Source organism: Neopelma chrysocephalum, unplaced genomic scaffold (genome assembly GCF_003984885.1).
Source record: "Neopelma chrysocephalum unplaced genomic scaffold, ASM398488v2 Primary Assembly neopelma1_24, whole genome shotgun sequence".
Taxonomy (NCBI): Eukaryota; Metazoa; Chordata; class Aves; order Passeriformes; family Pipridae; genus Neopelma; species Neopelma chrysocephalum.
This window is the reverse complement of record NW_020897693.1, coordinates 39,446,038-39,463,820: the sequence shown is the minus strand read 5'-3', so window position 1 is coordinate 39,463,820 and position 17,783 is coordinate 39,446,038. Positions and strand designations below refer to the sequence as shown.

General features: G+C 39.1%; 1 protein-coding gene across 6 annotated transcripts in view; it reads left to right on the top strand.

The window, feature by feature from the left end:
* The window catches only part of KCNK10 (potassium two pore domain channel subfamily K member 10), a 63,993-nt gene that overhangs the window by 27,098 nt on the left and 19,112 nt on the right, over positions 1-17,783 (top strand). For all 6 annotated transcript variants that reach the window (XM_027673117.1, XM_027673126.1, XM_027673113.1 and 3 more), the window contains 3 exons: positions 1,025-1,353; positions 10,255-10,372; positions 12,991-13,151. In XM_027673117.1, the coding sequence (XP_027528918.1) occupies positions 1,025-1,353; positions 10,255-10,372; positions 12,991-13,151 (608 nt within the window). The remainder of the gene's footprint in view (positions 1-1,024; positions 1,354-10,254; positions 10,373-12,990; positions 13,152-17,783) is intronic.

Below are 17,783 nucleotides of genomic sequence, written 5' to 3'. Positions count from 1 at the left end.
TGCAATAAATTAATCCAGTTTCAAAGAAATTACAGGCCAGTGACAGCTGCACCATGGTAAGATTACACAGGAATTTGGTTTAAAATGAATCCAGCTTCTTCAAAGCCTACATGTGGTGCCATTAAACCAGTGGATGCCGAGGAACCTGTCCTCATCCTGCCATTGTTAACACTAGCAACAGAGAGTGGGGAGGTGTGATGCTGAGACACCTGAATTGTTTGGGGGTGACCCAGCTTTGATTTGGATGCCTTGGTAGCTTGACACAGCGGTCAGGCTATTAAGTCTGATTGGAGATCAGGGCTTATTAGCTCTGTTGTACTGCTGAGGTCATCTGGGCTGTACAGCGTCTCAGTCCCAAGCTGAGAGGCCCATATTTGTGCTTGGCATGTAACTCTGACCTCAGATGTCTAGTATGCTTTGGCTGACACATGATTTATGCTAAAATTTGTGAGGCTTCCAGGCTTTTAAGAACATTTTTAGAAGTTATGGTTTTGTGAATCCGTGTAAATAATATGAGCCTATTTATGTTAGTGAGCCAAACAGCATAGTGGTTTGTAAAGCATTTTCTGTTTCTGTCAATACCAGGTCAGATAGTGATCACTGATCATTAACAGTTCAATTTTTTAGCACTATTAATACTATTAGTAATATGATTTAAGGACATAAATCACTGCCAGGTTCCCTCACCAAACACCACCATGTGTAATATATCCTAACTAGTCAAAATTTTCATGTTCTTTTCTAATAAATGGTTTTGGGCATATTTCTGAAATTTTTGCACATATAACTGGACTGTCCAGCTCTAGAGGTAATGGATGAAGCAACCCCTTGAGGTAGCTGGCGTATGGATGAACAAAGCAGACATTGAACCTTCCAGATGAGAAGAATCTGTGAATTATATCTATGTGAAGACCATGGTTATGTGAGAGTCTTGAAAATGGTGTTGAGGAAAATTGTACGTGAAGATCAAGGTCATACCCTAAGGAATTTGATTTTGAATAAGATTTTTTGCTTTGTGTTTCAGTGGCTGTTCCCTCAGCGGTGCCAGCTTGTGAGCCCGAGCCCAAAACTAACGGGCATCATTCATCTTCACAATTCACTGTTTCCTCACGAGCCACTATTTTTGCTGCCATGGAAGCCCCTCCTCAAGGTCTGCAGACAGTCATGAGTTGGAAAACAGTGATGGTCGTCTTTGTCGTGGTGTTAGTTTATCTGGTGACGGGAGGACTCGTCTTCCATTCCCTGGAGCAGCCCTTTGAAAGTATGCAGAAGAACACAATCGCGCTAGAGAAGGCTGACTTTCTTCGGGAGCACACGTGTGTAAATGAGATAGAGCTGGAGACACTGATTCAGGTAGGCCATGTGAAGAAGACAGTACTCCTTGGAAGTTAGGATAAACAGCTTTATGGTTCATTGGTCAACTGAGTTGGTGGGGAACAAAATTGTTCACAGAGCCCTTGGAATGGGCAGACTCCCAGTCATTTTAAAGTCAAGAAACAGAAATTATGTCTCCAAAACATTGTAAATATAGAATTATAGAATGAGCTGAATTGGAAGGGAGCCATCAGGATCATGGAGTCCAACTCCTGGCCCTGTGCAGAACATCCTGAGAATAACACTATGTGCCTGAAAACCTTGTCCAAACACTTCTCGAACTCTGTCAGTCTTGGTGCTGTGATCGCTTCCCTGGGGAGCCTGTTCCAATGCTCAACCACCCTCTGGGTGAAAAACATTTTCCTGATACCCAACCTCAACCTCTCCCAACTCAGCTTCATGCCGTTTGCTTGAGTCCTGTCACTGTTCATATAAGTGGAGAGATTGGTACTTGTATTCACTAGAATAAAGAAAGATGTGTGCAAAGAAATGCAGAACTTCGTATCTGGAAGAAATTTTTGTGAGAGGTGGCAAATTTGCAAGACATCTGCCTATTATCTCTGTAAATTTTCAAAAGGTGTTAAGTTCTTAATTCTTCCTCCAAATTAAACATGGCAACTGGAAGAGCAAACAGAAAATGATAGGTAGGATTTTTGAAATAAATATTCAGCCAAGAATTCTAAACTTACTGGTATATTAATTTACAAGTTTACTATTGTGACTTTTAAATAAATGAAGGATGATGAAGTATACCATTAAAAATAGAAAATACTTGTAACTTAAAAGCTATGAAATTTTTAAGGAAATATTAAGTATGCAAGGATAAGTGGAAAAATTTAGTAACATGCACAGAAAGTCCTTCAAAGATAGATTTATCTTTCATTGATTAAAACCCTAGACAAGGAAAATATTAGGGATCTTACAAGACTTCTGAAGAGTATCTGCTAGGATTCCATGTAGAAACCTATCAGTTATCCTGGAATAAATAAAAATTAGATAAGAAATGCAAGATACTTAAGGAATATATTCCAAAGTTGAACTTCAGACTCATGTTTCAGATCTGAATTTGTGTCTGAGCCTTCCAAGAGCACATATGTTTCCCTCTAGGGTGTTCCACCAGAGCTCTGTTGTGATTTCAGGCTGTTTGAAAGAACACAGAGCTGTCTCCTGGATTCTTGTGTCTATCTACCCACCTATGTGAATGAAATTTATAAGCACTGCTGTGACTATATAGGTTTTGGATCAAGGCTGGCTTAGATCACATCCTTCATGCGTCTGCAAAAGACAGGTGAACATGTTAGGCTGCCAAGGTTCAGGGATATTGGATATTGGATATTGTTCAGTGATACTGGATAATGTATGCTGGCTAATTAAAGAATTTTTTGAAAACACTAAAAGCAAGAAATTTGTATCCCCTTAATGGGAATGTCACTAGTAAAAGATATGCAGAACTCATACAAGGTACAACAAGCAAAGCACCTCAGCAAGTTGGTGGAGTTCTGCATAGTGACTGCAGCAGTAAGATTTCTAAACAGTCCTTATTGTCTAGCCTAAGCTATGTAGCAAAACTGATTCTTTATTTTACACAATATTGTTCTTTCTTTCACCTCAAAAGTGGTGACACTAAAATAAAGAACAGGCGTATTGTGTCATTAGAAGGCAGATAATCTGAACAAATTTTATAATCTCCTGAGACTCCAGTATGTCCTCAGGCATTACACTGGGTAACTGGAAGTCATTTTACAAAGGTAAATTAAATGGGCTTAGCAGCTTAGCATGTGAATATCTTAAAGCCAAGTGATGTGAAATATTGAAACAGATTTGTCAATAAAAAAGAAGTTTCTTTGGATTGTTCTATATGTCTAGGGGTGAAACTGGCTCCAGGAATGTAGTTGTGTATGCTGATGCAGAAAACTCTGATTGTAACTGACTTGCACAGAACAGTGAACCACTGCTTGAAGATAATGTCAGGGGGTTGACATTGTGCTTTCATGCCTTCAGGTCGATGGTCTCAAAAGTGACATTCCCCTGCCTGGCACAATCCATTTCTGCATTGCACCAAATGCTGCATCTGGCTTTACAACTGTGAGTTCAGACTGATGTGGCAACCTCCATGAGTCCTGGCTGCTGTGCTGTGTGCAGTCAGCATCTGGCTATCACTAGGGGAACTATTCATAATTAATGTTATTTGACTACCTGAAAGCCTTCAGATGAACATGGATCATACTCTCCAGAGTGACCATGTTGATTCACCTCTGTGCTTTGGAGAATATGGAAAAATACAAAAATGGAGACCTTAGAACTGACTTGTATTATTTTACTGTGGGGATAGCTCTCAATCTTTTAAGAAGAGGAAAGGAGTATCATGGTCCTTACAAGACTAATGATGGAAAAATTTATACCTTTGCCTAAATTTCAATCTTTGAAAGGATTCTCCTTTGGAAAACCTTTGAGGAAGATGTATAGCACTGTATGAGGAAGCTGCTAAAATTTAGTGGGGATGTGACATCCTTTCCAATCTTTATCTCCAATAACCAATTGCACATATTAGCACTGGTAGCACAACTTTGAATTGCTGAGTCCAGACTTGGAAGTTAATTCATAGACTTCAGAAGTAATATAGTGATGAAAGCAGTGCAAATCCCTAGGAGGATTCAAAGTATTTTAAATTTGTATTTGTCTCTTGAGTTTTGGTTCAGGTCTGTCTAACACTAACACAATGACAGGTAACTTTTTTTTAATAGTACCAAGTATTTCACAGTGCAGTCCAAACTCTCCTGAAGTGGAAGTTCTTAAGTGCACATTTTTAATGCACATTTCTGCATCTGAACATGTTTGTTGCAGTGAAGCAAGTGCTCTATTTAATGCCTTATGTGATCTACAGCTTGGAGAATAGTGAATACCAGATTAAGAAAATGACAAAACCGTGTGTTCTATATCAACACTTTTGAGTTGGAGAGAACTAAAACCTAGAATATGATAAAAGACAATAAAACTTCAGGTGCTTTAAGTACATTTAGCTGTATTGTACCTCCTGGATCAAATAGCAGAAGATAGCAGGACTCAGGTGACTAGACATAGAGTTGAAAAGAAAAATAACATTGGTAGGTACATTTGCTAACATACTATAACCCTTTCTTTTGTTCTTATGTGTTGTAACAGAAGCTTATTAGGAGCTGGGGTCAAAACCAACTGATCTTGCCTTTGCAATAATGCACACTGTGTATAATGGAGAGATTATGCCTCTTGAAACTTCAGATTTTATCTATCATTAAGAAAGGCAGGAAGACTATCATGGTGTTTTGGCAAAGTAATTCCTATGGACCTGATAAGGGTATTCATGTTCTGTTTCTATGTATCTTGTGCACTGTGTATGAGTAAAAACTTTCATAATGAGCCCTGCTTTCAGAATGAGCTTGGCAAAATGATGCAAGATGGAATGGCTTGCTACTGTAAGAAGTGACTTACGTTATTAGTGGGCTGCTTTCTTTTTCCTTGTCCACCAGGGTTTAGTTTAGTAGTGTGAGTGATAATAGGATATATATAAAAAATATTACCCACCTGGGAACTAAGTCACATTATCAATGTCCACTAATGACTACAGCAACTCATTAGAGCTAGACTGGAAGCTGAAAAGAAGCAGACCTGAAAATAAGCTACTCAGGCTTTACTGGCTAATTATATTAGTAAGAGTTCGTGTTTTGGATAGGCACTTTTGATTAGTGTTCTGAACTAGTTTTGCCCTGAAGGTAAGCAAGAAAGGGAACATCCTGTAAAGATGTTTCAGTTTGCAGCTGCTTGCTTGGTTCTCTAGTGTCATAAGCCAGCTTCTCTTTTAAGAGTGTTTCCATGTAAAATGAAAAGAACTTTCATGTGCTAGAAGAAAACTCTAAACAGAGCAGGGGGAAAAAATACTTTGAATTAACTATGGGGAAGAGTTGCTTGTTGCTGAAGACAGGAAAAGACTATTTGCACCCTGAAAAAAAAGTGGTAAATATCTGATTATTGAGTCTTCTGCTATGCCTCTGAAGGTTGTCTTATCCCAGCTTCCCTTCTTCCCCTGTCTTTCTTTTACCTTGTTCCACCTAACAAAGGTGAAAAAAAGGATGTGAAAAAAAGTTCAAATCTCTCGGGTCCTGTCCTAGTTGGTGCAGGCACCCTAGTTTTTAACTTCAGTCCAGAGCTACTCCAGTTGTAGAGGAGACAGACTGAACCTGGGATGCTGCACAAGTCTGCAGCTGTCCTGTATCTATGCTGCTTCTAAAACTTAGCTGAGAAGTTTGCAGGGAGCTAAACCCTTTGGACTTAGGTCTCTGTGCATATTGCTTGTTGAATGGTTTAGGTCTGCCCTCAAACACAGTGCATGCATGACAATCAAATCACTGTAAGTGCAAGGAAATCACTCTGGCTGATTGCCACTTAAAGACCTTTATGGAGTAGGCAAAAGTATTTAAGGAATGGGCTTTCAAAGCTTAATACTTTTGATAATGCCTGAACAAAAATTACTGGCCTTGGTCCTTCATAAATGCTATTGGGGAAAAGTGAATAAATGGGAATTTATAATGAAAAGCCCTTAATCACTGTTAGAGGGGTGATGGGAATAAATAGAGAGGTAGGGTGTATAGAGAAAAGTTATTAAGGAATTAGTTATTAAAAGCTTCTTGCTAATGAGAAGCATCCTAGAGCTTCTCAGAGAAACATCTGAGCATGAAAGGCAATTGAAACAACTTTTGTATGCTTGATAGGAATCTGCTTGGAAAAGAATTGTAGGAGATAATCATTATTAGGTTAGCATGATCTGTGGAGAGGAATTAAGAGAAGTCATAAAAAAATGGCAAGAATCTTCTTTTCTTATTAAATTCCTATCCTTGATTACACATAGGGTAGGTACGTCCTTTGAGTGGCTCAGCACTCAAGAAGGCTACTATACTTGTCCTTGGAAAAGATTTGTTGTCTTCATGCTTGGGATCTTACTAGAGGAGTTACAGAAACATGAACAAATGAACCCGGCCTTTCTTCCCAGAGAAGGTTTCTGTCTCCTCATCAGCTGCACTAGCTCACATCTATCTTGTTGCCTATGGGCATAACTCTAGACTTTTTCTTGATACATCCATCTTATTTAGTGATCTAAATAAGTATGTAAGAATGTGCCTAATATATTAGTGAAAGCTGGCATGTACTTACGACACTTACACACCATGGAGGATTCGGGCACAGTGAGGATGACCTACACCCCAGGTGACAGGGAACTGGCAGTTGTGGACCCCACCTCAACCTCCACTAGGGAGGATGGCTGGCTGTGAGGAGTCAGGGACATCCCCAAGTTCAGACTATGAGGTGCCTCCCCTGGGATGGTGATGAGCTGAGGCTGGGCCAGGACACCAGCCCACAGATCAGGCCCCAGCTCAACAGAGCCTGTGACTGGGCAGGGCAGATCTGCAGCAAGCTGAAGTCCAACACTGTGGGGCAGGGACAGTGAAACCCCAGTAGTTTCTGTTTGGTATAAGGTGAATATCATTGTTCTAATATCCATTGAGAAGAGATACTATTGTGTCCTTATGTTGTGGGGGAGAACTCTTGACACCTGGTGATACAGATTAGTGTTGACTGTACTTTTCTCTGGGCCTTGAGTCCTATATATTAACAACTAAGCAGCCCAATACGGAGCCATCCCTTGTTTAAAAGTATTTAAATATTGCTGCCTGAATATCAACAAGTGGAATTGATAAAGCCTATTCCACACTGATATGGAGTTGGATGGCACTCTCTTTGGGAATACAGGATTCAGTTGTCCTAGTATCACCACAAATGCTGGGCTTTTGCTGGCAGATTTGCCACCAGTCCCATGCAGACTATGTCACCAGACCATGTCTTTTTGGTTACAGAGGGACTGTAGTATGCTGATACCAAAGGAGCCGAGCGTAAAATACACATCTGTACAATGACAGTGAACCAAACTGAAAATTGTGATCAGAAATACATGTTTTTAAAAACAAATAACATTGAGTGCTTACATTTACTTTGGTAGTTTTTAGTTTCCTTCACTCTTACCTGCCTGTTGGCTTTAGCATACATTCATTACTTGAACAGCAACGAAGACAATTTCATCCCTTTGAGGTATTTCAAGTTATTGCCTTCCCTGAATTTCAAAAGAAGAATTACCCTAGGTTGGTAGTTATTCATTAAAGAAGATTACTCTTTCAATTAATAAAGTATACTGAAAAAATATTGTGTACTTGTGTACTGTGCTTGTAGCTCCTTTTGAGAAGGAAGAAGGGATCAGGAGAGGAGTAAGTGTGAAACAGCTTTGGGTACTTTGGTGACCTGTTACTTTCAATGATACTTCAGCTATAAAAATAGCTGAAACTACTAGTTTAAAATGTCTTAAATATGTAAGGTTTGTCAACAGAGTAGTTAGAACTCTGGAAATAAGTTTTTTGCCCTACTCCAAGATAACTTGAGGATACAGCTTTTAAGGTCATTGCTGCAAAGCCTATCTGAAGTTTCACAGATTGAAAACTGTTGTAAAATTTCGTGGTCTGTGTGAACTGGGAGAGTCTTGCCAGTGACAGTGTTCTTGTTTGAGTTTTGTGTCAGTTTTCATCTAGTAGGATACTTCTGTGTAGGTGGACTTGTGGTGGTAGTAGTAAGGCATCCTTTACTTGTTGCATGACCTGAAACTAAGTGCTGTTAACTGTAGACTGATCTTGTCTTGCTGTTTGCTTTCTGTCCTGTCATCGCTGTATGCAAAATGCTATGTATTAAAATATAGCATTGGAATAGTTGGATATTTATAAATGAATGATGTCAGTCAAGCTTTAAAGAAAAAATGAATTTGTTCGGGATGAGAAGGGAGCCTGAGAATCTCAAAGCTATCTAAGGCAACGGGACACCCCTTCAGGGGTTGGTGTTTGGCCCTAATAGACTTGCTAAACTGCGTAAACTCAAACGCAATTTAAGTGTAATTAGCTTACCGACATTCACTCACTGAAAGGGAAGGCAAGCAGCATTCCTTGGCAGAAGAAACATGCCAGGGTAGCTGATAGTGTGTCATGGCCTATTTAAACAGGTGACCTGTCTGTTATGCTGATTTATGCTCTTCTGCATAAACCAACAAATGATCTCTGCTTTAACACCACCTGCAATATGTCAGCAACTGGTACAGAAGCCCTTTCAAAGGGTTTGGTCCTAAGCACTTCCTTTCTCTATATCCTTGTTTCTTGAGGTATGGACAGGTGCCTGAGGAACCCTGGCTTTCTGCCCATGTGAAATGCAACAAGTCCAACCTGAAGCTTGCTTGTGCTGTAGTTTCACAATCAGGTTAGCCTGGCATGTAACCACTCTGCTTTTAAAAAAGGCTGCCCCATACTGATCTCTTTAGATATAGCTGTCTCTGTTTTTGCCCCTGTGCCTCTTCTCCCACTCCTTTCCCTTTTTGTGGGGCAATGTGATGAATAACTAAAAACTGGAAGTAGATTAGCTGAAACTAGCCCAAGCTAAAACAGCAGTAGAGGAATATTTATGAGCATGAAGTCAGTTGGAAATATAGGCAAAAAATGAGTGAGAAAAAGTGCAAAATGGAAGGGAAAGAAAAGAAAAAAGTGTAGTAAATATGCCATTGGAGGGAAGAGATTAATGAAAAGTGAATCATGAAGGCTAGGGAGAGAAGTGGTGTTAGATGGATGTATTTAAAAGTCAGTGCTAAAACCACAAGCAAATGTGAGGTTATAGAGAAGATCAGGAGAGCAATCATAGACATGAACAGGTGAGAAGTGGGACAATGGTAAAATAAAATGGTTACCCTTGCTTTGCGCATGGACTGTGTAGGAAAAGGTGAAGTATAAAATCACAGTGACAATTTATAGATCATAAGTCAGAGGGAAAAAAGAAGTGGTTAAAAAATGGAAAAAGTGAAAACAAACCTGTATTGTTAGGTGGAAATTCTGTGTGGACAAAGACAGAGAGGATGTAAGAAGTATCACTTTGCTTCTCCTGTTGAGTCCAGCAAGAAATTCACCAAAACTACCAAGGCTAAAGACTGGTGGCAATATTTAGAAGGAGGAGCAAATACTAGAGTGAGAGACAAGGAAAAGATCTGGCAGTAGCGTGAGTAGCCTGATAACAGCAACACGAAGTGAGGTTGGAGCAGAATGGGAGAAAGACAAAGAGCTGGAAATGTTAAGAGGCAGAAAGAGAAAAGCTTAGTTCCTTTCAGTGGTTTTGTGGAAATTAAACTCGGTTGGGAACATTTGTGAAGGATAAAGGCAGTAATTTTAGCTGTTGTTCCAGAGTAAGGTCTGAATTTCTCTATGATGAACAGTAAGTTCCCTGAGATCTACAAGCAACTAGAGAATATGTGCCAAAGGGAATCTCAAAAGTGAACTTAGAGCAATTCAGATGACTATATATATATATATACACCCCCCATATTTTTTCTCTAATTAGCATAAAATATAAATTAATCAATTTTTAATTGTGTGGAAATAAAAATCCTTGGCTGACTAGCTTCAGTTGACTTCACAAACGTTATTTGTATTTACCACCCTTCTAGCTGCTTCTAACATCAACTTTCCTTTGGCAGTACTTGCTTCAAGAATGGTATTTATGAATCAATTTGTGGTGTCAGTCCTCTACTTCTCAACTTCTTTGTATCTTTTGCCATTTTTTATGCATTGTATCTTTCTTCCACCTTAATGGCTATTCAGTTCAGTCATATATTCAACTTTTGTGTACAGAAGATGCTACTATACTTTGAGCACATATTGAAAAGCTTAAACCTAAGATGTTTCCATGGTCCTAGAAATTTCCCTTTGTAGCCTGTACCAGCTTGCATAGGATACAGTGAGGCATGCATAAGGCTGATTTGTTGTCTCTTTGCAGCATGCTGTTGATGCTGATAATGCAGGAGTCAGTCCTGTAGGACCTTCCTCTAACACCAGCAGTCATTGGGACCTTGGAGGTGCCTTTTTCTTTGCTGGAACAGTCATCACAACTATAGGTATGTTTATTTTTTAAAATACAGTCACACTGAGACCTGGACAATGAAATAATTTGAGGAAGGTAGACCACAAAGAAATAAAGTAGCTGAACCCTGCTCCTCTCAGTTTGCAGAAGGCATGCCTCTGGTATGTGCCAAGGGCATTGGGTCTCTAGGGAAGTGTCAGAAGCAGTTTACACAATTAGGATAGAACAGCAATGCTGAGCTGAAAACAGGTAATACTGATGCAAGCTTTATAACCCTGTTCTTGATGTAGATGCACACAATCTCAGTTTTCACTAAAAAGATCAAGAAGCAGTACCCAGTGAAATTCTATGGTTGTTGGGAATTTGGATTTTAATGTTATAGATGAATTTGCCCATAAGGGTAACTTTCTTCCTAAGTACATCAGCTAATTTTGGCTTATGCTCTGAAGTTTAATATCAGCAATTCTTCTCATATCTTACTCCCTGTAACTGGAAATATATTCCCATAAGTATTACATCCTTTTTAAAATCCTTACTTGCTTTCATATTAAAAATTGGAAGGAATTCCACAAATTATACATTGTGTAAAAAAATCCACCTTTTTTTCATTTCAGAATTCATGGCCTTGAATTATTGACACATTTTTCTGCATTAAATGAAGGGGTATATTGAGCTGCTCTATTCACTTTTCTTGTACCACTAATTTTACTAAGATAATTCATGCCCTTATCATCTGTCTCTCCATGCATTGTGTCCCATGTAATAAATTTCTTGATCTCTAAATATTAGCCTTAGATATCCTAAGGTTTTTATTCTCTCCTCTGTAAGCCAGCTTCATCTCTTGAAGAGTGTTCAGCAGCTGGGATTTCAGAGGATAGTCTGAAGGAAGAAGAAAATAAACCAATAACATTGATGATAAAGTTAATCCCCTAATAATTATAGAGTAGTTTTACAATTTTAAGCTTGATCTCAGTGCTGTCATAGTTAGAGAGCAAGAGATCTGATTATTTGGAAACAACTGGCAAACTGTTGCTCTTTATTTGCATTGCCTTTGAGTATTATTCTGCTTTAAATAGCGGATAAAGTGATTCTCCATATTAAAACTGTAGTGCACGCAGTGGTGACTGTACAGACAAGTAACCTGACAATCACATAACTCTTCATTGAAGTGTGAGAATCTGACTAAATTCTGCAGGTTTTTTAAGCAGGTAATACAACAAAAAAATCCTGTGGCAATGAGAAGACTTGCTGTGGTGATCATCTCAAACTGGAGTCTGTGCCTTTGGCTCTGCCTTTTCTTTGTTGTCAGAGTGAGGAGGAAAGAGTGATTGTATAGAGCCTCCCTGTGTTCCTTTATATATTAAGCTACATTACCATGTATTTTTAATGGTAGTGTAAAACCAGCGGGTGGCAAGAAAGGAAACACTTCTGATTCAAATGTAAGAAAACCCTTTCTTAATATTTGTTTACTCAATAGACCCAAGCGACAAGCTTTTAAAATACTCATTAAAATAAATGCCACTGTGTAGGCATAGTTTATTTAGGTCTATTCATTGACATTTGCTATTTAAATAACATATTGAAAAAACCTTGGATTTTTGCCCATATTTGTTTTAAATTCTTCATGAATGAGACTTTTATAGGCTGCATAAAGTCTGTGTATTTTGTCAGGGCATAAAAATGACTTTAGTTTATCCACCAGAGAGGCCATTATCCACCGTTAGGGCTCCTCTTAGGCAGAAAATCAGCAGACTAGCTGGTCAACTGCAGTCCAGTGACCTGTGGAGCCTGGATTTTTTTGGACTATTAGGAGAAATCTGGGATCATGAAAAGGACAGTAGGTTATGGGACACACAGTGTTGTGTGTCAGCATAGTTCTTTCACCATCCCATGACAGAGAGATATATCCAGTGCCAGTGTCACCAACCTAACAGGATGAGGACCAGACACTCTCTTAGATCTCCACTTCTCTGGATGCTTTATTTTATCAGTGATTTGTGACTGTGTGATAATTTTTAATATTCTAGTACTTATGTGTAGTTAGAATCCAAATATCTATAACATTTCAATAAAGGTACCTGATCTTAAATAAAAAGTTGCAAATATTACTGTCAGAATTCTTGAGTTTTTTCTCTAATATTTTAGCAGAAATACTATGGCTACTGGAGTCATAATGCTCTACTGAATAAAGAGTTCAAGGGCAGATTTGCATAGTGTGGGTACAGTTTGGAGGCTGCAACTGGTCAGTATGATGAGGGACCTAGGAAATTATGAGCTAACCACTGAAAATGATTCTTTCCAGGTGAATCACACTCCCATCAGGAAACCATTGGCACAGGCCAAGAGGAGCAGCAGTATGCAGGCACTAGGCCAGCATGAAGGGATTTTTGTGCCATGATGTCAAGCTAGATTAATTAATTAAACAACAGTTTTAGATAGGCTGAATCTATAGAAAATGTGGGTAACTGAGGCTAAAAGAAGAATGGAATAGCAGGGAGTAGCTTGCCTGGGAAATGACATCATGCCATGGAAAGTCTATAAATAGGAATTACAGATATGCCTGCAGGAAGAACAGTTTTTTAAATCCTATTAGTTTTTTTCTAAAAAGCTGTGTATAAGTTATGAGAGTCTGACAATTTTTTTTCTCCTCAGGGTATGGGAAGATGGCCCCAAGCACTGTTGGAGGCAAGGTTTTCTGCATCCTGTATGCCATTTTTGGGATTCCACTGTTTGGCTTCTTGCTGGCTGGGATTGGAGATCAACTTGGAACCATCTTTGGGAAGGGTATTGCAAGGGTGGAAAAAGTTTTCAGAGTAAGTTCACTGTCAGTTTTTGCTGGTGTTGTATAGCTCTTAATTCTGTTGCTATTACCTGCAGCCCTTTTTACATGTTGGGCACCATGAAATATTTACATGTCTAGTTGAGATTATGGTTAATGTCCTTAAGGGCCTCCATAGCCAGTGGAGAGAAACAGACTTCTCTAGATGGTGATGCAGGGGTTATAGGTCTTGCTTGAATTTCCTTACTGAGGGTATCTCTGGGGAGTGTATCTCCTAAGCTTTGTTCGTTACAAGGAATGGTTGTAAAACAGCCTTCAAAACACCACAGGTTGCTTTGAACATATATGTCTGTTCGCTAAAAACAGAGAGAAGGTAGTGGTAGTGTAACTTCTGGAGGAACAGGAATGCAGAGTAGGTCCTGACTGTATTACTAATAAAGCCTAAAAGACTTGGAAAGTAGGGTTACTGCTGTGAATGTGAACTTGGGAAGAGAGATGACTGAGTGATATGTCTTCACTGCAAGGAGACAGATGTGTTGGAGTACATTTGCAGCTCTATGACAAAAAACTGCTGTAATGCCAATGACTGAAATCATCTCTATGGTATTTACCTCTGTGCCCACCCTACATTTTTATATAGACTTTCTGATATGTAATTTCCCTTTACATTGCCAGTACCCTCTGTTTTTGAGTCTGTATCATTGTAAGCACTTTATTCACAAGCAGTGCCAATGGTTCACTTCAAGGATTCTCTCTTTGAGGCAGAAGGTATAGAAGTGACCTGCATGATGCTTCCCTTGGAGGTGACATAGCAGACGATAAGAATTTCCAGGGACTGAGTGGATGAGAAGCTGTCCAAGCTCATTAGTTTATTAGGCATCTATTTCTAAAACATTCCCACAGATGAGAGCAAATTAGTTGTAACTGTCTTTGAAAGGAAGTAATTAAGTATTAGACTGGAGTATGAGCAATTTCCATTTTGATTAAATGACTGTGGAGTGTCCCAGACCAACCATAAGTAGTATCTCTCAGACTAAATGTGGAAAAAGGTGACTAGTGATTATGAGTGAGTAAGCATCTACATGCCTGTCTGGGGAGCACTTGAAAAGGGCCTGTATTTTCATTAAATGAAAATAAGGTTATTAAAAAGTGTCTCAGGTTAGTTCTGCAAAAACAGAAGTAGCAAGATCCCTAGTTTCTGTTTTGCCTACCTTTTTATTATACTTGCTTCTCTTCAATGGAGTCTCTGAACCTTCCAACCTGCTTCTACCCAAGAAAAACAACAATCTTGAAGTCATGATATGAATGGAGAGTCAGAAAACTTTGATTAATTGTCGGCTGAGTGACTTTCCTAGTGACATGGAAAGACCAGTAAAGTGTCAGCATGATAGTTAATGATTAATCAGAGAATCACAGAATGGTTGAGGTTGGAAGGGACCTCCCTGCTAAAGCATAATATATACTCAAAGTATTTTAAGATTCACAGATGAATGCTGATACTAATATTTCATACAGAATATAGCCCTTTGGCAAATAATGTGAGTTCTCTTGGTATTCCAAGTATTCCTTCCTTTTCTTGAGTTAATGCAGTTGCTTGCTGTTTATAGCCATCTAAAAAATTTGTTTTTCTCCTTGGTACTTTGTCAGCTTCCAGAGGAATTTAGAGGTCTGTGGTCTTCTTGTTTAGCCAAGATGTATGTTTATTCCTTTGATTTTGATTCTCATAAATCCATTACATCTATTCTTTTGTGATTTGGTGGACAGGGTTATACATAATTTCCTTCATTATTCTTAGTAATGAGTTTCAACTATTTGAAATATTCCTGATAGAGTTTACAATTTGCATGCATCTTAATAACTAAATACCAATCGCTTCACTTTAAATTATTATTTACATAACATTTTACATATGCAGAATATAATAATCATTATAATGTGTGATAAACTGATACATAATGTTAGTAATTATATAATTTATTATCACATCGTGTTTACATGTTTAGGCTTCATAAATATTTGGATCTGATCAGGTGAACCCACAAGTGGAGTAACACTTCTTGATTTAGTTCTGAGCACTAACAAAATTTAATTCAGTGTGTAAGTCCTGTATCTTACTTCGTAATTGTCTCCTTAATGCATTCAAATTCAGCATGTTTGTGGGCGTAAAACAACCTGCTACAACCTTTAAAGAAGGAACATAAAAATTAGGAGAATAGTTAGCAAGAAACTAAAAGGAACAGACATAGGCTAAAAAGATACTAAAAAGCATAATTTAATGTCGTGTTGTGTGCCTGACAAATCTTCTGGAGCTAGCTCAGTGGTCACTGAGTGTGTATCAATGATCCAGTGATATCACAAACTGAATTTCCAAAAATCTTGTGACAAGTTTCTCATAAAAGGCATGTTGTTTTGAAAAGCAATTAACAGAAATGGAAATCAGTGCTAAGTCTCCCCCATGGGCCTTTTAGTGGAGTCTCTAAGATGAAATTCACTAGCTACCTGTATTATTTGTCCTCAAGGTCAATTTGGGACAGTGCAGTTTCTTGTAGAAAGAATGGGAAGAAACTGCATGTGTATACTGCATCAAGTTTCCATGTTCATATGCCTCAGCACTTTGCTTCTGCCTGTATCCAGTTGACTGTTTATCCCATTCACTCTTAGTGCGTAGCTGGTGTCAGGGCAGCCAAGACTTCCTGAAATCCTTGCAACTTTGTCATTGTCTGTAGAGGTAGATGGGATTTGATGATCTTTCATTGAGGTTAGGATATTTTTTGAAACTAGGTAAGAGGCAGTGTGCATATGCTGGCAGGTGGGGAGTAGAGGAAGATTTCTCTGTTGGCACAGCAGTCTTTTCACCCAAAGCATTTCCTTAACAAGTCTCTTGCGCTATCCAATATGAGTATGGAGCCCATGCCACACAAGGGACAGCTTGCCTCTGGCATCCCCTGCCATAGCTGGAAAGATGAAAGGAGGATTCCTCCCAGAAGAGTTGTGCTAGTGCACTTCTGCTGCCTCTGAAATGACCTGTGCAGAGCCGCACCAAACCTACCTTAATTAGCAGCACAAATGAGGGCCTTAGAATCCACATTTAGCTGTTACAGTGATCAGCCCACGCATTCTGTGAGAATTTCAAGAACAATTTGAACTCCATAAAGTTAGAAAGAGACCCACTCTAATCAAATACATGGTACCCTCACAGTATTGACAGAATATTTCACCAGAGGAGTTGGACACATGCCACCACTCATCTTGAAATCCAAAATGCTGCCACTAATTTTGGTGTGTAACTAACCAGGGGAACAACTATTCATTTGTGACTAGGTAGGGCTGGAAGTATTTAATTGCAAAATAATGCTTTGTGAAAACTGGAACTTTTAATGTACCATTTAGGAAAGGGAAGCACTGGCACAGTGATGCTGCGTGGGATACAAGGAGGTATCCTGAACACCATGCATTGATTAGTCTATGCCATCTGTCTTTCTGGAGTAATTATGTTTGATACAAGTAAATAAATATCAACCTGGTCAGAGATGTAAACCAAAGCTTCCCCCACACAAGCCCTATCTTCTCAGCTACTGATTATTCCCGTATGACCCATCTTCAGTAATCTGGGGAAGAACCTGGCTCCTAGTCTTACATGCATACAAGTCTGATTCCCCAGAAAATGGGTATGTACAGGGCCACGAGATTCACTATATACACTGATCACAACCATTCATTTTCTAGGTCCAGTGATGAATCAGTTCTCCCAGCACATCTGGGAAAAGCAAGTACACACTTAAAATCTAATTAAAAAAGTGGCAATTCCTATAAATAGTTTTTCACCTGGTGAAGCTTTCCAGACACAACAGAAATGAAATATGCATTTCAAGGTGACATAAAACCATAAAAGTAGTATTTTTGTCTTACATATATGAGGGATCTTATGAACAACCCGTGAATGTGTCTACAATAAACAGTACAACAAGCTCCATTCTTTAGGCTTGTTCTGTACACACAGGGACTGCAACCATCTAAAGACAGAAAGGAAAGCACTCCATAGGCAGAGCACACTGTTACAGCACAGCAGCTGTCATTATCATGTGTTAAATATAGGCTAAATTCAGATAGTCTTTATGCAAACTTTGAATGAGTATTTAGATTCTCACCACAAGTAGATGAGATTAGCATAACCTGAACGATCTTCCCTCATCTTGCAGTTCAGTACAGATGCAGGCACTCAGCTTGGGAACTGTGTGCTTCTGAGAGCACTCCAGGATTTTATGGCTTCTGAGGTAAAGCCACTGTGAACACAGTTCCTTGATTTGGTTACTGCTTTCACTCCTGGTTTACAACAGGATGCTGAGGATGGGTCTGGCAGCACAGCTGGTAGAGTGTGAATTGCAATACAGGGATGTGAAAGAGCAGCCAGAGACATGGGTGGTAGCAAGGCTGCACCACTGAAAATACACTACTTTGTGCTGAAAGGGAATGCCTCTGTAAGCAACTCAGGCTTCACTGAAACAGGGACTTGTCAGAACAGACACATCTACTAACCTGTCTTTCAGGGTTCAGCTTAGGAACATGTTTTGCTCCAGTTTTAAGACACGTGGTGTGAAAGTGATCTACACTTTTTAAAAATTTTTTCTGAAAGACAGCAGTACACATCACCTAACCTCAGAACAGT